The 21,802-nt window shown below is 38.9% G+C and overlaps 4 protein-coding genes across 4 annotated transcripts; all 4 read right to left on the bottom strand.

Annotated features, from left to right (window-relative positions):
* Window positions 1–424: 424 nt before the first annotated feature.
* Window positions 425–2,452, bottom strand: LOC133983791 (C3a anaphylatoxin chemotactic receptor-like). The gene is made up of 2 exons (XM_062422986.1): window positions 2,422–2,452; window positions 425–1,958 (listed from the first exon to the last, which is right to left on the bottom strand). The coding sequence occupies exons 1-2, from the start codon at window positions 2,429–2,431 to the stop codon at window positions 895–897; spliced, it is 1,074 nt and encodes a 357-aa protein (XP_062278970.1). The 5' UTR covers window positions 2,432–2,452; the 3' UTR covers window positions 425–894.
* Window positions 2,453–6,419: 3,967 nt separating this feature from the next.
* LOC133983394 (chymotrypsin-like protease CTRL-1) lies at window positions 6,420–8,932 on the bottom strand. The gene is made up of 7 exons (XM_062422464.1): window positions 8,887–8,932; window positions 8,580–8,683; window positions 8,378–8,457; window positions 8,205–8,283; window positions 7,866–8,046; window positions 7,435–7,565; window positions 6,420–6,768 (listed from the first exon to the last, which is right to left on the bottom strand). The coding sequence occupies exons 1-7, from the start codon at window positions 8,930–8,932 to the stop codon at window positions 6,607–6,609; spliced, it is 783 nt and encodes a 260-aa protein (XP_062278448.1). The 3' UTR covers window positions 6,420–6,606.
* A 768-nt stretch (window positions 8,933–9,700) lies between these two features.
* hsc70 (heat shock cognate 70) lies at window positions 9,701–14,662 on the bottom strand. The gene is made up of 9 exons (XM_062422970.1): window positions 14,559–14,662; window positions 12,922–13,126; window positions 12,523–12,728; window positions 12,049–12,201; window positions 11,234–11,789; window positions 10,858–11,060; window positions 10,534–10,732; window positions 10,176–10,408; window positions 9,701–9,974 (listed from the first exon to the last, which is right to left on the bottom strand). The coding sequence occupies exons 2-9, from the start codon at window positions 13,124–13,126 to the stop codon at window positions 9,780–9,782; spliced, it is 1,950 nt and encodes a 649-aa protein (XP_062278954.1). The 5' UTR covers window positions 14,559–14,662; the 3' UTR covers window positions 9,701–9,779.
* A 1,158-nt stretch (window positions 14,663–15,820) lies between these two features.
* On the bottom strand, window positions 15,821–21,043 carry si:dkey-238d18.4 (TBC1 domain family member 15). The gene is made up of 10 exons (XM_062422460.1): window positions 20,511–21,043; window positions 18,975–19,160; window positions 18,729–18,844; window positions 18,170–18,273; window positions 17,464–17,531; window positions 17,199–17,345; window positions 16,817–16,907; window positions 16,539–16,687; window positions 16,280–16,421; window positions 15,821–16,193 (listed from the first exon to the last, which is right to left on the bottom strand). Exons 1-10 carry the CDS (start codon window positions 20,698–20,700, stop codon window positions 16,025–16,027), a joined length of 1,362 nt encoding a protein of 453 aa, XP_062278444.1. The 5' UTR covers window positions 20,701–21,043; the 3' UTR covers window positions 15,821–16,024.
* Between the last annotated feature and the right edge of the window lie 759 nt (window positions 21,044–21,802).

Below are 21,802 nucleotides of genomic sequence, written 5' to 3'. Positions count from 1 at the left end.
TAATAGCAAAATGTAGTGAACATTTCACGTGAATAGCCTCATTGGAAGTATGTTTACTGAACAAAATGTTGATGCATTTAACTGTATGTTGTCTTCTAATGCTTAATACTCTTTAGTTCAGAATGCACACAAAGGAAGTCGGTACTTCTGTGATAACTTTGCAAGTTGTGAACTGAAGAAAGCAGAGTACTCATGTGCAAGATAGTGTGATTTGCATAGTAGATAAGGACTAATATGAAACACATGCCTCAAAGAATTGTGGGGTGGTTTTTATGTGGACTTTCATATGATCTGATAGTGATCTGATTTTTCTATTTTGCAAATAAGCAGTCAAGCTTATTCAGCACGTGATATCCTATAGTGTGAGTAGGGTGTACTCATGTTTGTCGTGTTAAAGGAAGAAAACAGCTCATCGACAGCTTATCAATGTTTTTATTTATTGTATTGAAATATGTAAAGCTCAGTTAATGAAGGTCAATGTTTTGTGACAGAAATTCAGTCAACATGGTTCAATAAGCTGGTGCAGCAAAATCTTACAAACATAAAACAAACAACTGATATTTTTTGATCAACTGAATTATAGGAGAATCTTTATCTGATGTCTTGAGAGTTACATTATGATGATACAAAGAAAGTTTAAATGTTTTATATTCATAGTCACGCAAAGCTTAATATTTACATGCTAAAGTCACAGTATACCCGCAGAGGTGTTTTCAGTGCTTCTGGCTGATCAGACCTGTGTTCAAATTAAATGCTTTATGAAGGTGGAAGGTTAAACAAAAGTAACAGGATAGTGAGAGTGACATCTTATTAGTCATGAGTAGGCACTTAAACAACTGTGAGTACGATCTGAATCAGTTTCAGGTACAAGTTTCCACTTGTGCTCTACTTTTCCTATTCAGTGCTCAGTGTGTCTCTCTCATCAGTGGCGTCGACTCTGCATTCTTTGAAGGAAGTGACTTTGCCCTTCCTCTCCATAGGTACAGCAGAGTCAGACTTCCGGGAAATCCGTGATAACTGTGATGACAAGGAGCGAGATGACATAAATGACAAGTGGTCCTCTGCCAGGGCGCTCTCAAAGACATGGCATATAGACTGCTTAAGCCTCTTTTGGAATTCATCACACATGAAAACATAGAGAATGGGGTTCAGGCAGCTGTTCAGAAAAGCCAGACTCACAGCCAGAGGACCTCCAGTCATGATAATGGATTGGAGTTTTCGGTTTCCAATAAATTTTAATTCTAAAAATTGAAAAACATGAAAGGGCAACCAGCACAAGAAGAATGCCAGAATGACAGTGATTATGATTCGGCGAGATCTCCGTTTCCTTGTCCTTTGCAGGCGCTTTGCACGAACACCTATGGCCACATAAGAGGCCATTATTACCAGGAATGGGATGAGGAAGGCCATAACGAAACGAAAAGTAACAAGAATCCACTTCTGTGTATTGTCCCCAGAATAAACACAGTAAGTATTGTTGTTATGTTCTAAAAGTTTACGAAAAGTGGCATAAGGGGTGCTGCAGACCATAGCCGTCAACCAGATAGCAACAGTTATGAGCTGAGCTTTGCAAACAGTGCGCTTGTTTTGTGCCCATACCACTACACAGGTGGACAGGCAGCGATCAAGACTTATGGCCATCAGAAGAAAGACGCTGGCAAACATATTGACTGCACTCACGAAGGTGTTGAGCTTGCACATGAGAAGTCCAAATTGCCAGCGGTGACTTTGAGACAGAGCAATGGTTGAAAAAATCAGGAAGGCCGTAAAAAGGAAGTCAGCCAGGGCCAAGTTGAGAAACCAAACTGAGTTGACTGTTCTCTTTATCCTGAAGCCTGTCACGTAGATGACTAGACCATTGCCCACTGTCCCAACCATCATGATCACACAGTAGATGACCAGGCAGGCTAGTTGCACTCCTCTTAAAGTCTCAGCTCGTTTAGATACAGTGCTGTTATCTAATGAATAAAGAAGAAATGCGTTATTAATGTCAACCTTGACCAATTCTGCAACATGTAGTGAGAAAACGAGAATTTAATCACTTTTTAAATCAGATTATTGAGATTTTAATTAAATGCATCCATTTTGTAGTTTTTAATACTATATTTCAAATGCAAAATGTGCAATTTTGTGTAATTTAAGTTATATGCCCTGCAAATCAATTAAACTTAAGTTTACTACTGTTTTCCTTCATAAAAACATCTGCTCTATTTAACACTGACCTCCACTGTACAGTATTAGATTAGACTGGAAGTCACACAATACTTAATATCTAATTGCAAGTTGACTTTCTCACTCATTTCACTCAATTTCAATAATCAGAAAATACTATGTATGAAAATGCCTAACTGAAAATACGGTTTATGCATACCTTTTAAAATCAGTTCAAAGAGACAATACAGTATGTTTTAAATATCTTACCAGTCCCCATGATTCTGTTGCAGCAAGAGTGTGTCTGTCCGTACTGAACTGATCTATATCTGCCTTTACTCAGTCTCTATCACTGATTACTCCTCCTTCTCAGTGCATGCAACTGCCAATGAAACAGCACTGCTGTTGCAAGATGTTGAAGTCCTGCATAGAAAAACAGAACAGGAAAACCTCAGTAAGAGTCTGTAAAAGCTGTTCTGGTTAATTTGTCTTCTATTCTAACAAATTGTATTCACTCTCTATTTTTGCAATTCAACAAAGTATACATTCTTGCGATATCTGAAACCCATCTGGACAGTTTTATAGACAATTCAGAGGTTTATATAGGAGGTTTCTCAATTTATAGACATGATCAAAATAGGTTTGGAGGTGGTGTGGCCATTATCATACATGACCATTTTCCTGTGAAATTGAGACAGGATCTGATGGTTAATGATGTTAAAGTGTTATGGCTGCAGGTACAACTCCCATACTTAAAACCAATACTTGTTGGCTGTTGTTACAGGCAACCGAGTGCCAGGATAGAGTATTTAAACGTATTATGTAATATGATGGACAAAGTGACTGAGGAAAACAGAGAGCTATACTGGCTGGGAGATTTAAATATTGATTGGCTATCAGTTAACTGTCCTCTGAAGATTAGGCTTGAAATCTATGACTGACACCTGTGGTTTATCTCAATTAATGTATCAACCTACAAGAATTTCTAGCAACAGTAAAGGATCTTTAACATCAAAATGTATTGATCATATTTACACTAGTATTCCTGATATGTGCTCTACACCTGTTTCTGTACCAGTTGGCTTCAGTGATCATAACTGTGTTGCTTTTTCCAGGAAAACAAAGCTACCTAGAGCCTGTCCCAAAATTATAATGAAAAGAACTTATAGAACATTAAATGAGGAGAATTTTCTTAATGAACTGGGCAACATTCAATGGGATGAAGTATGTGCTATTGATGATGTGGATACCTCTCTTAATTTATTTATGGATCTTTTTATGACAATTGTTAACAATCATGCCCCATTAAAGAAATGTACAGTTAAAACAGTTAAAGGTTGCTGTGCTTTCTGGTTCTCCGGTAGACAGAAAACTTTATTGTACTCTAAGGAATCATGTGACAAAAATGAACAGAGGAAAAAAGAGAAAATATTATCAAAAGAGAATCTCCGACAGTGGAAAGGATGGTAAAAAAAATATGGAATGTACTTAATGAAATCATGGGGGAAAAAACAACCTGTAGTTCTTTTGTCGAATTGAATGGAGTTTATTGGACTAAGCCAACGCAGATTGCAAATCATTTTAATGATTATTTTGTTAATAAGGTTTCTAAACTTAGAGAGAAAATGAATTCTATTGTTGATTCCAACTCAGTTGATTTGATTAAAAAAATGCATTATGAAGGATAAGTTGTGTAATTTTAAATTTCATCAATGGTCAATGCTGGGCAGGTGGAATTGATGCTGAGATCTTTGACTGTTGGTGGGCCAGCTGGTACGGACAACTTGGATAGTAGGCTGATGACATTATCAGCTGCACAGATTTCCAAACCTATCTGTTATATATTCAACAGGTGTCTGATTAATGGTGTGTGTCCAAAACTTTGGAAGGAAGGCAAGATCATTCCTCTACCTAAAGATATAAAATCAGCTTTCTGTGGACCGAATAGTAGGCCTATTAGCATTCTGCCTGTTCTGAGTAAATTATTGGAAAAGATTGTATGTAAGCAAGTGCAAGATTACTTTTCCCAAAATGATTTAACAACAATGTTCCAACATGCTTATAGGTCTGGCCATTCCACCTGCACTGCAATGACACAAATGACAGATAGCTGGTTAACATCAATTGATAACTCAATGCTTGTGGGTACAGTTTTACTTGACTTCAGCGCTGCCTTCGATGTTATCGACCATGACATTTTGATTTCTAAACTCACTAGTTATGGTTTTAATTCCGTCAATTCAGTGGTTTAGGAGCTATTTGTCTGATAGGTCACAGAGAGTATATTTTAATGGTGCTTTTTCTTGCTGTAAGTCCCTGGACTGTGGAGTCCCCCAAGGAAGCTGTCTAGGACCTCTTTTATTTTCAATTTTTACTAATGATATGCCGTATGTACTCAGTAACGCTAGGGTGACTATGTTTGCGGATGATTCTACTCTTTATTATGCAGCCCCCACATGTTCAGAGCTTAATCAGGTTCTGTCTTGTGAGATCAGCATATTATTTAACTGGATCAAAACCAATAAACTTATTCTTAATATATCAAAAACAAAGAGTATAATGTTTGGTATAGATTATTACATAATCCTAAAATGAATATACACATAGATGGTCAAACAATACAGCAAGTCATTATGTCATCTTGATTACTGTTCAGTTGTATGGTCAGCGGCATCTAATAGTCTTTTAAACAAATTACAAGTGGCTCAAAACAAAGCTGCAAGACTAGTTCTTGGTTGTTCTCCAAGAACTAGTGTTGCAGAAATGCATGAACGTCTCACCTGGTTGAGAGTCAAGGACAGACTATCTGCTAATGTACTAATGTACTTGCATAGAATAATTAATACTCAGACTCCTACATTTTTTTATAATAATATAATTTACTGCTCAAATACTCATTCTTATAACACTCGAGGGGCGAATAGTGGACTGATTACAACCAAAAGTCCGACTCTATGAAGTTGTCAGTATTTTATAGGTCAATTGCGTTTTGGAACAGTCTTCCAGGTGAGGTTCAGTTTCCCGTAAGGGAAAAGCTGGTTTTAAAAGAAAATTAAGAACATATTTGATATCAATGTAATGTAATTATATCGTCTTATTTGAGTGTGGTGATACATGACTGTATAATGTTTTTCTTTCATTTTTATATATTTTTATATTTACTTGAGATTGTAATGTATGTTGTGCTCTATTAAATATTATTGTCTGGACCCCAGGAAGACTAGCTGTCGTCTTGGCGTCAGCTAATGGGGATCCTTTTAAATAAACAAATAAACTCTTAACTTTTTAAATGAGGCTACTTTTTATTTACATTTTGATCTGTATTTTAAAATGCTTTTTTGTCATATGTTGCAGAGTCCCCTATCAAATACACAGTCATGTTTCCATCACTTCAGAGGACATTACATTGACTTACATTCTGGAGACCCACCCTCTCTACTACCACTACTTTCCTAAACTCAACCTTAAAATGACCGTACGCCTACCCTAACTTTAAACCAAGTCTTCACCCTAAAATCTATGATTTATCTTAGTGAGTTGCCTTTTGTCCCCAAATGGGAGGTGAGACCCCACATATGACTGTGTAAACAGATTTATATCCCCAAAACATAAGGAATACCTTGTACACTCAAACTAGTCCTCCAAATTTAAAGACCATGTAGGTCTTGCACTTTAGAACGACCCATAGGAAAGTAATATGCTGCTTTATAAATCCATTACAAATCACTGTTAAAAATAATTATATTTTAATTATTTAATTTAAACCACTTGGTTAGGGTTAGGAAAATATTGTGATTTAGGTTAAGATTATCACTGTCATTATCATTGTCATGAAAGCAGTAAACACCATGTTAAGGTTTTTTAAAAACATTGCACCCATGGTTGGAAGCAGGCAGCGAACAGTGGTTGAAATGGGAAGTGAGCGGTGGTCTGCAGTAGCAAAGTTGACTTTTTTGCCATCTAACTATTTAGCCATCCACCCAATTCACCTTATATTGACATCATCTGAACTGTGCCACTTCCCTAGGTCATAATTACTACAGCCGCTCTGTCACTCATATACAGTATAACTATAGGTTGTTTTTGGCGACTGAACTTACGACCTACAGTATAGTATCTATAGTTTACACGGGCACACATACGCACAAAACACACAGACAGCATGTCACTCCAGTTTGTTAAGCTGACATGAATGTAAAATACGAGAGCCAACACAAGTGTTCTTAAGAATTTTATTTTATGCATGATTTCTCACAAATGCACAAAACCCAGCACACTGAGTAGCTGCTACCAATCAGCCAATCAATTGCTACTAGAATTAGTAGCCTAACATTATTGTAACTGTTGGTATTAATGCTACATTCAACCTGTTCACCCTTCAACCCACACTTCATCATCCTGCTCACTGAGGTGTAGGATGATGAAGTGTTGAGATACATGTATGTACTTGGCACGTTAGTTGGAAGCAACAGTCTGGTCAATCCATCCCCGCAGGTAGGACACACGGGCATACACGGCGGGGGTACGCACGTTGCAGTTAGAGGTGCCCCAGGACACAATGCCCACAAGAGACCACACTCCACTGTTCTCACAGACCAGAGGGCCACCAGAGTCTCCCTAAAATAGACAAATATGTTTTCTTATCTTATTTTTAAGTGCTTGCATTGGGTCATAAAATAGGATTCCTTAAAAATAAATGTATTAAGCCCTTCATATTGCCTAATAGTGATGCATTGAGGAGAACCTGTTTTCTGTACAGCAGCTTTATACAGGAAATGGGCTGGCCAGTAATTTCATATGAAATCAGAAACAGGAAAACAGATATGCAGCAAGAACATACATCTTGAGTAAGAATACCTTCTTGTAAAACTTTCATCTTCAACATCTTCAAATAAATCCTTTAACAGGTTGGGTATTATGTGTTCACAATTATATGTGTATATCACACATATTTAAGTACATGTTTATGTACTTAAATGTGTGTACTTATGTATGTTTATGAGTAACCTCTGGTTTACTACTGACATATCAATATATGACATATAACTTTAGAATTTACATATATAATTAATTGCTAACCTATTTGTAGACCTTTAACACATGCTTGAAGATAGCTTTATGAAATGTGAACAAATTATTTACTATTTATATTTATTTTAATTTTCAAATGTATTAAAAATATTATTAGTTTGTCATGAACAATTGGTTAATAACTGACTTTCTGCTAATTGTTGTTTTGAAAGAAAGGCTTTTTAATTTCCTTTAAAATCTCCATGTTTTTACCTGACAGGAGGAGACTCCAGAAGCACCAGCACAGATCATGGCATCAGTGATTCTGTTATAACCCCAGTATTGCTTGCACTGAGCAGGGCTGAGCAGAGGCAGGGCAGTCTGCTGGAGGTAGCGGGGGCTTGCTGGAGATAGAGAAGAAAGGGAGATAGATAGATAGATAGATAGATAGATAGATAGATAGATAGATAGATAGATAGATAGATAGATAGATAGATAGATAGATAGATAGATCGATAGATAGATAGATAGATAGATAGATAGATAGATAGATAGATAGATAGATAGATAGATAGATAGATAGATAGATAGATAGATAGATAGATAGATAGATAGATAGATAGATAGATAGATAGATAGATAGATAGATAGATGTTTGTATATGTACCCTATCTGTAAGATTTTGAAAGTAGTTGCTCACTCACAGGTTTGGCCGGTCTTGCCCCACCCAGTGGTGACACATGTGGTTCCAGAGGGGATGCTGGTGCCAGAGGAGGCCAGGCACACAGGAGACACGCGAGATGTCATCTGTACTGGGGAGGACAACTTCAGAAGGGTGATATCATTGTTGAAGTTCTGGGAGTTGTAGTAGGGGTGAGTGATGGCCTGTTTGGAAAGGTGAGAATGAATAATAAGCAGATGTAGTGCTGTTTCACTTCTTCATAGAGCAATGACATATGACATATGACATTTAAACAGAACCAGACTAAGGAAAAGATTTGTTTTTACATTTTAATAAAGAAGAGAAAACCAATGCTGCTTACCCTGGAAATGGTCTTGACCTGAATTGGCTCGTTGTACTGACGATCATGTTCACCCAGGATTACACGGTGGCTTCTAGGACTGGAGAAAAAAATAACAAAGACAAATAATTACAGCAATGGCAGTGTTGGGATTTTTCTTGTGAAGAAGCTAGACATAGTGAAGAGTTGCTTACGACACACGGCAGTGAGCAGCAGTAACTACCCAGTACTGGTTGATCAGGGATCCGCCACAGAAGTGGAATCCCCTGCCATCCTAAGAGTGGGAAGATGCATACTTGCATTCATTGATTCATGAGACATCTTCACTTAATGACACAAAGTGTTGAGAGTGTAGCAACACTACAGTGGGAATGGAGAGGGCCTTTCTTAGGCTACCTGAAGTGAAACCTGCCAGGGCCAGGACCCAGGCACAGCATTCTGTCCATTTACAATCTTGTTGTATCCGCTCACTTGGGGCTTGATAGAAGGTATTCCACACCCTAAGGCCCAAGCATACAATCAGTTAATTATCTGCTTTCCCAAAAATATGGCATCTATATACCACCAAGTGTCAGATTGTGAATGTTCACAATCTTGTAAATGTGAAAGCAATCAAACATTTGGAATGCAATTGCTACCACATAATCACAGACAACCTTTCACAGGAAATGCATAATTTGGTGGTAAAGCACCAGTGACTCACCCAGTGCAGAGGCCACAAAGGCAAAACAACTGACAAGCAAGAACATGACTATATCTTGGTCGTTATTCACTTCCCTGAGTCTGAGCTGTGTGTGAAACTGGCTTTTATATATGTGTATCTCACAGACTTGACACTGAGTCCCATGTGATGTACTCCACAGCACATGGACACCCCCAATACAAGCGTGATAAGACTGGGAAAAAAACATCTGGTGATAAGCACAAAACAAATTGTTATGTAATTATTCCATTGGTAAAGAGCAATAACACTGCCTCTTGTTATTTCTCTTACTACTTGAATACATGTTTGGGATATATTTACACTATAGTCAATGTGTTAAGTTTTAACTTGTTTGCACTCTTGTGTCACACACTGTTCACCTTGTTTTACATCAGCACTTTTTTCATCACCTATTTTCAAAATGTGATGATACTTCCTGTGACAAAGACGTGTTAATATGCAGGAACCATGATTATGATCAGAACTTTTATGGTCTGTTTACAGGAAGAAGTCTTATCTTCACAAAAATCACAGAAAACACACAGTGTATTTGCAGCTCAGAATCCCATTGGTGATTTTTATTGATTCCATGTATGAAAATCACAGATAAAAACAGATGACTTATTGATGTCATGCAACTCATCAGTTGAGAAATAAATAATGATGACAGCCAACTTTTGACTATGATTTTCTCTTATGTGACTGAATATTGCTACTGTGTGTCAGATTGCTTAGATCTGAACTGAGGTTTTGAACAAACATTATTGAAAGAATTTATGTCCAGACGAGCCTGTGATCTTATGTTCATCAAAGGTGTATTCTGGCTGAGAAATATAGCTTTAAGACAGCAACTGTATGTTAGGATCTGAGAAAAAATACTGTCAACAGAATGTTTAGTCGACCTCTTCGATAGTTGGGCCAGAGGAGGAGCCTCCTCCAGCTCCACCAGGGAAGCCACCAGGCATTCCTCCTGGCATTCCTCCTGGCATTCCTCCTGGCATACCACCCTGGTAAAGCTTGGAGATGATGGGGTTGCACACCTTCTCTAGTTCCTTCTGCTGGTGTTCATACTCTTCCTTCTCTGCCATCTGGATAACAGAAATAAAGAATTATATGAATGAATATTATGTGGGTTGTTACATATTGTAGTTTCTTGCTATATAAAAATGATGTGAAAGGGAAGTGGAGAAATTGTTAGGGGAATGTGAACATAATAAATCTCTGCTTTCACAATGTGAATCAAAGAGGAAGTTTTGTCTCTCATAAACACCCATTCCACTAACATTTACCTGGTTCTTGTCCAGCCAGGCAATGACTTCATTGCACTTGTCCACAATTGACTTTTTGTCTTCAGGGCTGATCTTGTCTTGAAGCTTCTCATCCTCCACAGTGCTCTTCATGTTGAAGGCCAGAGATTCAAGGGAGTTCTTGGCAGTGACCTTGTCTCTCTGGAGCTCGTCCTCAGCCTGGAACTGCTCTGCTTCTTGCACCATACGCTCAATGTCCTCCTTGCTCAGCCGCCCTATGGGAGGAAGAAATACAAAGCTCTTTACACCTTGTTCAGCATTTATTCAATTATTCTCTCTGTTTATGTGCAGCTTTCTTTCGTAAAGTAGTACACGGGCTCTTGGTTTTATGGTCATGTACCTTTGTCATTGGTGATGGTGATCTTGTTCTCCTTTCCGGTGCTTTTGTCCACTGCAGACACATTGAGAATGCCATTGGCATCAATGTCAAAGGTCACCTCAATCTGAGGGACTCCTCTGGGAGCAGGTGGAATACCGGTAAGCTCAAACTTGCCCAGGATATTATTGTCCTTGGTCATGGCTCTTTCACCTTCATAAACCTGAAAAAAAAAATCTAAAGTCAAATTGTGAAGCAGCGAATACATTCAGTAATTGTAATAGGCTGGAGCTGATGAAGAGTGAAGAGAGAAGATCTGTCCAGAAATGTACTATGGGGCTGCTCTACCTGAATTAGCACACCAGGCTGGTTGTCTGAATAGGTGGTAAAGGTCTGTGTTTGCTTGGTGGGGATGGTGGTGTTCCTTTTGATAAGGACAGTCATTACTCCTCCAGCAGTCTCAATTCCCAGGGAGAGTGGTGTGACATCCAACAGGAGCAGGTCTTGTACATTCTCAGACTTATCACCAGCCAAGATGGCAGCTTGCACAGCTGTAAAACATTTCCAAATTGTTAAACTAATGCCATGATAAGCAGAAAGGTCTTATATAAAACACCTAATGATCTTTGTGCAACTTTTAAATTTTTATTTTTATTTTTTACAAAAATAGTAATACAACTAGATAATAATAATAAGTTAGAATAATTAGTAGAGAGATATCCACCTGCTCCATAGGCCACAGCCTCATCTGGGTTGATGCTCTTATTAAGGTCGCGGCCATTGAAGAAGTCCTGCAGCAGCTTTTGAATCTTTGGGATACGTGTGGAGCCACCCACCAGGACAATGTCATGGATCTGGGCCTTGTCCATCTTGGCGTCCCTCAGGGCCTTCTCCACAGGTTCAAGGGTCCCACGGAATAGGTCTGCATTAAGCTCTTCAAAACGGGCTCTGGTGATTGAAGTGTAGAAGTCCGTTCCCTCGTAGAGTGAATCGATCTCAATGCTGGCCTGAGTGCTGCTGGAGAGGGTGCGCTTGGCACGCTCGCAGGCTGTGCGTAGACGACGTACAGCTCGCTTGTTGCCGATGATGTCTTTTTTGAACTTGCGCTTGAACTCAGTAATGAAGTGATTAACCATTCGGTTGTCAAAGTCCTCACCACCCAAGTGGGTGTCACCAGCTGTGGACTTGACCTCAAAGATGCCATCCTCAATGGTCAGAATTGACACATCAAAAGTACCGCCTCCAAGGTCAAAAATAAGGACATTACGTTCACCGCCAACCTGAAATAGATAATGGAAAGAATTACTAATAAAAAAATAAGAATTGGTTACAAAGGGAAGTCCACCACACAAGTTTTACACATCAATGTATATTTAGGAAGTACTAATGCAATTGCCATGAAAAGTTGCATAAAGCTTTTTGTGGCATAATGCAAGAGGCTCTTGTATTATGTCAGTTTGTAAATGAAAAAAATGGCAATTGAAAAACAGCAGTTATCAGACCTCTGTGGTGGAGGCAAACATTTAATTAATTAGTCACCTTTTTGTCTAGGCCATAAGCAATGGCTGCAGCAGTGGGTTCGTTGATGATGCGCAACACATTTAACCCAGAGATGGTTCCAGCATCTTTGGTGGCTTGACGCTGGGAGTCGTTGAAGTAAGCAGGAACTGTGACAACAGCATTGGTCACAGGCTGTAAGATAGTAAGACCTTTTATCAATAAATAGCCTTTATGGGTTCACACTAATCTACTTTGACAAAACTGATAGCATGTTGCAAATGTGAAAAACCTTAATTAGAAGCCACAAATCACTTTGAGAAAAGTTTTCTCTCTCTCTCTCTTTTGAGGAAGGGGAAAGAGCTTGTTGTAAATAGTTATATATATTCTAGATAATGTTCTCTGGACAGTATAGCAGCGTTTAATAATAGCTACTGTTTCAGCTTCACCATAAGTGTGCACGTGCATAAAACCAAACTGCCTAAGCTCAGTATCATACATTTATTTCCTAGATACCTTGCCGAGATACGCTTCAGAGATCTCCTTCATCTTGGTGAGGACCATTGACGAAATCTCCTCCGGGTAGAAGGTTTTGATCTCACCCTTGTATTCTACCTCCATCTTGGGTTTAGATGAGTCATTCACAACCTTGAAGGGCCAGTGCTTCATGTCTGACTGCACCACAGCATCGTCAAACTTACGTCCAATCAGACGCTTAGCATCTGAAGTAGATTTGAGAGAACAAACAATACAGCACAAATCATATAATTAGTTCACAGTGTATTTAAATGCAGTTAAATACATAGTGTAGGGTTTTTTCCCCACAGAGATTACTGGTAAACACACTATGGAGAATAATGAATATTTTTGGTCACTGTTCTTGAGCCTGTAGTGTGGTTATGTTGCCATCCTTACCAAACACAGTGTTGGTGGGGTTCATGGCCACCTGGTTCTTGGCAGCATCTCCAATCAGTCTCTCAGTGTCTGTAAAGGCCACATAGCTGGGTGTGGTCCTGTTTCCTTGGTCATTGGCAATGATCTCCACTTTGCCATGCTGGAAGATGCCCACACAGGAATATGTGGTTCCCAGATCAATGCCTACTGCTGGTCCTTTAGACATCTGAGATCAACAAAAGAAACAATCAAATATTTGTAGCCCTTTTATTGTTTTATTATTCTTTGTATTTACATGTTAGTATCTGTAAGTAAGTTCACTGTATGCATCTCTATAAAGGTGTACCTATCCCTGTTTTTTACATGAGCCCAGGTGCATGGCTGTGAGAGGCTCAGCTACATTAGGTGGTGTAGCAGCTTAAACCAACTCCAGTCACTTGAAACCAAAATGACTGGGCTATGTCACATTCAATTCACTCACAGCAACACAACACTTAAGTGCCACAGTCAGGCTAATGAAATGTGTTGTACTGATCCTGGAGCAGTGATCAGTGTGTCTATGACTCCAAATAGTTTACAGTAACTATATTAAGTATCAGCGTGTCTTCATGGAAATTAATGGAAGGTGTCTAAAAAGGCAGGGATCATCTATCAATGACTAATGAGTTAAACCTGCCAGGTTTCTATTGAAATAAAGTTTTATTTTAAAGCAAAAATGACCACAGGAAACTACAGCTTTGAGGTGGGGTTACAAATATATTTGATTAGTGGAGAAATCACCATATTTGCTTGTTGCTGTGCTCTAACAAAACCAGTAGACTGAGGCATGGGGAAAAACAACTTTTTTGGAGTGGAGACAATTTCGAAGTGTAAATATTACACCAAATTGCAGAACACAAAACTGCTGTGATTAAACTTTTGATACTTTTTAGTTTGTATGTCTCAGCATTGACAGTAAAACGTTTGTTCTTTTACTGTCCCAGAACTGCTGAATCCAGAGCACGTTATTGAATTATCACTTGTTATCCGGTTGCATAACACAGAACAGAAAATACTGACGTGGTGAAAAACTCAAACTGTAAAATATTAGACCAAATTGCAGAACACAAAACTGCTGGGATTAAACTTTTGATACTTTTTAGTTTGTATGTGTCACCATTGACAGTAAAACATTTGTTGTTTTCCTGTCACAGAACTGCTGAATCCAGAGCATGTTATTGAATTATTACTTGTCATCCTGTTGCGTAACACAGAACAGAAAATACTGACGTGGTGCTCTTGCTTCACCTTCAGGCACATGCTCAAGTCTAAAACTTGTCATGTGCAATACCAAAAAAATGTTCCAACATGGGCTTAACATCATAATGGAGGGTATGTGTATTGTATCGTGTCTTAGGTGTACTGTATAGTTAAGAGGGTCCTGCAGAGGCAAGATCACATCAAACTGATACTATTGTGAGAAATCCTCCATGGAGACACTTTGCTTTCTGCACAGTCACTTACACAAACTGTGGTTTTTCATAGTTCTGTTTCAGCTTGTTTGACAGGCACCATGCAAGCCTTTAAGTACTTCGACATTTGGCAGTTAAGTTCATAAAGCACAAGCAAGACAACCTATAAAGCCGGGCTGAGTGCAATGCTCCTTTTATATGGGTTACCTTCAGCTGTCAGATGTTCAACACTTGAGATTTTACTGAGTTAGAGTGGTCCTTTGTTTTCACCCCGCACACAACACCAACGTCTGAGCTCCTCTCCAGCGCTCCTTTCCTTCTCCCGGTAGGTAGACTAAGAGGGAGAGTGTATCTGCTTCCAAGTCTATATAGAGCACATCAGGGTGTCAGGTGACCCTACTACAGAAAGTTCTAGACCATTTACTGTTGGAGTTCCCAGAAAGAGAGCGGTTGTTGATTCAAGCAGTCCTCTGACATTTAGCAAAATGGAAAAAATGCAGAATGTGCTAGACTTAAGGAGAGATAAAGCTTTGATTTGACACCTAAATCAAACCTGTGAGCATTGCTCTGATATGAAAAAGTAATTCCTGAACATGGATCATGTTTAAATACAGAGAGTTTGATGTACTGATGGGATCCTGAGGAAAACACTGCCCTGAAAAACAAGTTAAAACTTCACCGTGGTATTCTGAATAATTCTTGATAGCCTTAAACTTCTGGAATCATGCAAACATAAACGAACAATGTGCACTTTGTCTTAAACAGATGTTTGAGAATGGTAAAAAAAATAAAATAAAAAATCCTCAAATCTAAGTCAGATGTTAATACCATCTGCAGTATAGGGACTGAAAGGTGAAGGCTCATATCATTAGTTTGCTAGAAATACAACTTAAAAGCAGTGTACAGTAATTAAAACACATGTTAAAAAGACACATATGAAGTTTTTCGGGGGTTTCTTACATTCCAAAATTTGAATTCCAACATGCTTATTTTCTAACACCACATAAAAAACAATCTTCATTAGTTTTATTGAGGTATAATTTTAAGTGGAAGACCATTAATAGTGCAGTATTTACCATTTTAAGGTTATTTACATTGTGAGTCAAGTAAAAAAAATTGTGCTTCATTCTCTTAGATGTGCAGTAAGAACCAGCCAACATTTTCCTTTCCCTTACTGCACGCTCCCTCTGCCAGAGCTCAAAAAGTAGATATCTATTCTTGTTGCAAAGGCCACTTTGACACATAAGCCATCTGTCATTTAATATAACTTCAGTTCATTGCAGTCACCACCTGTTGCAACACACCAGATCTTACTCATCACACATGACAGCTATGTTTTCTTCCAGGAGTTTAATATTGCTTAACATGCAAAGAATAATCCTCTAAGATCTAATTCTGAGGTAATGAGGTATTTGCTAAGAGCTTTTTGTATTATGGCAGTTCATGAGAGCAAACAAAATGACTCACAGTATGTGTCGGTCTACATTAATACAAAAAATACTATACACTTAATAACAATAACAATAACTGATGAAAAAGTAAGCAGCCATCAGTACTTCAGTGTGTTTCCCTCAGGAGTTTGAAGAATGCGTGCCATCTAAACTCCAAATAGGGATTACCGGTCCCTTGTTCCAAATTACAGTTTCAAGTGTGAAATATTTAAATAGTTAATATCACTTTAAAACAAATAAACTCCGAAGCTGATAAAGAAAGTCTTCTTCCTTGCTTTTGTGTGCTCTACAGTGCCCATTCATGTAGTCCCAAGCACAGCGCTTGCAGTAGTTGTAGAAATGGTGCTCTGCCTTCTTCAGTGTGCTGTTCAGGTCTAGTGTTCCCTGAAGGCTGCACAAAAAGCAAAGTTTTTACCGACATATTCAAACAGATTCACAAATGCACAATGATTTGTAGGTCTCAGCATATAGACAAACCTGCTTGTAAAGTGGATAAGCTGTACATCGTCTCTGCACTGCAGCAGGGACTCTCTGTTGTCTAACAGAATGGCTGCACAGATGAAGAGCTCAAAGGTGAAGTCAGTGTTGATGGCCTGCAGTTCTGACTGTGAATTATCCTCTGCGAACATCAACATCATCAAGATATATCACTAAATAAATGTAAGACATGTAACAGAGGTCACTGCTTTTCACATACAGCCTCATTTATTCTGTCAACTTGAGCTCTTTGAATCACCTGTGCTGTATTTTCGTGCCAGCCTTTCCTGATAACGGGCTCGGTCTACTTGTTGGGAAATGAGCTCCAGGTGGTCACAACTCAGGATCTCGAACAAACGTAGCGCGTCACTGTGTTCAAATTCCCTCTGGAAACCCAGCAGCAGCCATCTATAAGAAGGAGCAACACATGCACAAACAAATGTACATGTGTAATAAGGAGACACAACCATATGCGTTTGTAGAGAATTAAAATACAGAATGGTGCCAAAGATGTACCCTGCTGTGCTCATGCAGTACCTGTGGCAGAAAGTGAAGCTCTCCATGCTGTCTGTAACTAAGTGAGCGTGGAGCTGTGGGTCAAGTTCCTTCAACAGGGCCGCTTCCAACTCTAAAAGACACAACTCATTCAAATACTTGTACAGTATACAACATAATACAATCTATCACTTTGTTACACTTATGTGCAGACAACAACTTGTGCTCTGGACAAATAATTTTTCAAGTTCAGGAACTGTTTTCAATGTCCTTGTTTTACCACTAGAGGTCCTGACACTTTTTTGCAATTACAATAGTGGAAAATTCAAATTTTCATGACATATTGTGTAAATCTTATGAAAATAACAAATATTTGGTGTTTTGTTTTTGTTCTCTTTGTTCTACCCTATTTTCTAACTCTTACCTATTTTTCTGTGCAGACCATCAGCCCTGAAGTCCCTGGAGAACTTCTCCATGTAGCAGGAGAAACTCCAGAAAGTGTCGACCTCAGAGTCGAGGACCTCAAGGAACCGACTGCACAGGTCATTCATTCCCTGGGCATAACTGACCTCTGAAATCCACAATCAAGTGGTGCAAAAACAAGGTAGTCAGTGTAACAAATACAGGCTATCATTGCTGTCTGATATAATCAGTGTCAATAAAGCTGATATGGGTTCATTCTTGTTTACCTGGATGAAAAGCAGCATAAGTGATGAGGATATCTCTCAACACCAACAGATTGCCTGAACCTTCACCCCTGCAGACACATAAAGTATTTGTGTGGCATAAGTGAGCTAGATTAGTTGGAAACCTCAATCTTAATCACTGATACAAAGCATCTACGAGGATGTGACATTTCAGTTCAAACATTTTAGAGCATGTAACAATGAAATCTGATTTTAGGAAAGACTCGAGCAAAACAGACTGGTTCTGGAGCACTGAGGGGCAGGAGAAACAAATATCTTGGTAGCTACAAATTAAGTTTTTTCCTGTGTGTACCTAAATTCAGAACACATATGTGAAGCATTAAAGCCTGATCAAAGAGGGACTTGCTTGACAAAGCAATGACCAAGTTCTTGTGCTGAGTGCTGTGCAATACTATGACTTGATTTGTGTAAATATGAAAAAGTTGATGTGGCTATACGTATTACAGAAGGGACTTGTTTTAAAAGCAGTTGAAACCTGACTTAACACAGTCTATTGCTCTCTTTGTTTGGCTTGTCTCTGTATCAGCTGAGGTAAGCGGAAAGTCAGTAATCTCTTCTTGTCCAGATGTTTTCTCCTGCTAACTTCTCATTAAGGTTCAGCAATCAAACTCCACACATAACTCCATGAGTCATATCTTAAATCTACTTTTTAATGGGCAAAAAGACCATAATAATGGCTACCACTCACTGGTAATAGCTCAGGTCTCTGTTAGTTCTTGGGACATCTTTGTCAATGATTCGTATGGCTTCCCGTAGCTCTTCCTGGTCAAATGTGTCCCGCTCAAACAATATCTGGTAACAGGAAGAAAATGTAGTAAAAAAAAACTTAAATTCTATCTTATTGTTTTATTAGAAAAGGGAGTAAACATGTATTGGCTGTAAATTAGTTTCAGTAGTTTCTTGTTTGCTAAGTGCACACATTCTCCAGACTGAAGTGCTTAAAATGTCAGTCTCACCAGTACAAGGAGGTCAACTGATACCATAGGTAAATAAATGACAAACAGTGTGTTTAACTAAATTAGATCCTGTTGAGTGATTACACTGAACATACTCTACTCCTCCCATGTTAAACTGTTTCTTTTCCACCAAACAATACCAAAGAAAATACATTAATTGGAAACCACAGTGATCTAGATAATAGAACCAAAGAATAAATGTATTGAATAGAAAACACAAGCACATATAAAATATAAAATATAAAAATATAAAGATTAGAATTATACTAACATATATTCAACATATCAAACCTGTGCCTGCAGCTCTAAGAAAGTCAGCCTGTCCCTGACCTCACTCTGGTCTTGGGCCTGTTGCTGGACTTGTGCTTGCCTCTGGTCGAAGTACCTGACTGCTGCCACCAACTCAGCTGGTATGAAGATAGATAAATGGCAGTGCAAAAGAGAAAGAGAAAATCAGGAATAATAAGGTTGACACACTTTAGTGCCAAGCTGAAAGAACTTCAACATGACAAGGTTTGTGCATGCTTGGGCGTTTACAATCAGTGCCGTTGAGGTGCATCCGCACGGCTGACGGAAGGAACTGCTGCCACTTTCTTTTCATGACCTGGTAACGTATGGCCAACTGCTCCTGCAGCAGAGTACGCTCCAAAGCTGTCGAGCTGCATGGGTACATCCCAAACAGGAAGCGCCACGCCAGGCCACGCTCAGAGGGAGAGACACCACCTTCACAAGGATTGAAAACCTTCGCATCATTTACAATGGACAAATATATACTTGACTTGTATGTTTTCAAGCCTGGAGATCATAACAAATCCTAAATGCAAGAATCAGCTGAGAAAGTCTGGGCACAAGAAGGAATCTGAGATGCCATACGCTCTTTAGAAAACAATAGCTGCTCCCAGATTTGGTGAACTTTACTCTGTTTTCAGGGGGGTTTGAGACTATATCTTATGTAATGTTTTGCTCTGCAGGTTTTTTAATCTTTGGTTCCCTTGTAGGGATGGAATGTGCATAAAGGTCAGAGGGCCACGGGAAAGGAGGGTGAATTTCCACATTACTGCTCACAGATGATAGATTCAGTGTGATGTTTTTACCTCTGTGACAATGTATTGGATGTACTGGAGATGCCTCTGAAACACTAATCAAGTGCTATCCTCATTTCTTAGCATCACACACTTCACCGGAACTCTTCCTCTGACTGTGGAATCTCGTGACTTTATTCAGCTTGTTAGAAATCTTGCCAACTCTATAAATGGTATTTATTGTTTTGTCAGAGTGGTCACACTGGGGTTCTTTGCTCGAGGGGGGTCAACGCACGTCTAAATGTTAGATTTTAGAGAATAGTTCGACTGTGGCTGAAACAATGTCCTGAAGCAACACATCACTTGACTTTCTCTTGGTTTTGAAGGAATAACTATGGTAACAATTCAGCACATGGAACAAGGCTGACCCGTGATGCATGTGATCATAAAAAGTCCTTGTTATGTTATTTACTTAAAAGTAAATGTGTGTGGGCATAGATTTTATTAGTGTAGGCAATTCTGAAATATAAATGAGCGTCTATTTTTGCATTTAGACAAATTTGCTCAATGAGAGTGGGTCAATTATTTTTTAAACATATCAGAATTGTCCATCCTTTCAGCTCGTAATGTCTTTTGTATGTACATGATTAGTGTACATTTCTGTAGATGCAACTATAAGCATGTCTAGCACAACTTCGTGGCTCTTTGCTGTCAAATCATACTATACTAATACAGAAAACATAAATTTAACAGGATTAAGACTTTAAATTTCTAAATGAGCTTTTTGAGATTATTGCAGATTTCCTTCTGCCCTTGTGTGACCTCATAATACCATAGCCTACCCACTGTATCTGTCAATTAAGTTAAAACTGAGCCTAGGACAAATACTTAACCTATGCTGTATGCAAACGGTTTCATTACTTTGTATTCAGGAAAACCACGTATTTAGATAGATAGATAGATAGATAGATAGATAGATAGATAGATAGATAGATAGATAGATAGATAGATAGATAGATAGATAGATAGATAGATAGATAGATAGATCTACCGTTTTTGAAAATGTGCATCCTCAGTCTTGACTCGTCGACCCTCCCCTCAGCGTCCATGACTCCGGGTAAGGTGAGACGTGCGGCGGACAGAGCAGGAGAGCTGACCGCTGCTACTCTTCTCTGGAGACTCGGTGAGCCGTCCTCCTCTCCTGCTGTCTGCCGTGGATTTCCGTTAGTCAGATATTCCATCAGTACCTGCGGGATTCGCAATCACACCGTGCACAGGTGAAGAAAAGTTTGCCTGACGCAGCGCACCCACAGAGAAACTACCATCCTCCTATAATGCCTGAACAACACCCCACTTCCCGACGCCCATCTTCCTGCGCGCCCTCCAGGCTGAAACCAGCCAAGACGGATTTCTTCCAACACAGTAGAAACCCTCAATAACATGAACCTTGTTGAGTTCTTTTCACAAAGCCATCTCCAGCTTTGTTGACTCGCATTCAGCCATCTGGGAGTCATATGACTGCACCTTGAGATCCGAGTTTGGCCCACATTCCAGGTGGAGTCCGGACTTCAGTGCCAAAGTTCACTTTGGCTGTATGAGCCTGTGTCGCTCCACCTAGTGGTTTTATTCAACTGCATCCCGCACCAAAAGCTTTCCACAACAGTTTTACTTTGTGAATTTTATGAACTTGTTTTTATGAACTTTATGAATTGCCCCAACTTATATAAAATGTCCCTGAATGTACGAGTCAGGCGTCTCAACAGTTGCCTTGCCTTTCTTAGTTTGCTATGCTGTATAGCCTATTACAATTTTATGTTGATTAGAGTCCTTTTTTTCAATTAAAGGTTAATTAGATATGTTATTACACCACTCCCCCTGCCCATCTTCCAGTTAGTTTTTATAACTGATATACTATAATTTGTTTATTGTCTACAGTCCTGCATGGCTTTGCTCGTCAGCAGTATCAATAACATGCTTGAGGAAATGGGCCTTTAAAGGTAAGCTGGTCCTTGGCGCCTTCAGGTGTCTCCAAATTCAAAAATTCTATACTGGCTTTTTCGTTTTGATGTTTGTAGCTGCTGGAATACTCTGCCTGATGTGTACTGATATTGACTCACAGTCCATACAAACAAACATTACATTAAAAACAAGAGATGTAAAAATGCACTTTAGCTTCAAGTGAATATCATCCGTCAAATCTAGCACATTGTACAGTGTTTGTATTTTTAAATAAAATGACAAGTACAGACTATATGGAACAGCTTTACTGATACATTTCCATATAGTGTTTGCCCTCAAACTTACAGGAAACGTCCTTTTTAAAAATAAATGTGTCACTGATAA

The sequence above is a fragment of the Scomber scombrus genome, chromosome 7 (genome assembly GCF_963691925.1).
Source record: "Scomber scombrus chromosome 7, fScoSco1.1, whole genome shotgun sequence".
NCBI classification, from domain to species: Eukaryota; Metazoa; Chordata; class Actinopteri; order Scombriformes; family Scombridae; genus Scomber; species Scomber scombrus.
The sequence above is the reverse complement of the archived record's forward strand: the minus strand, read 5'-3'. Positions and strand labels throughout refer to the sequence as shown.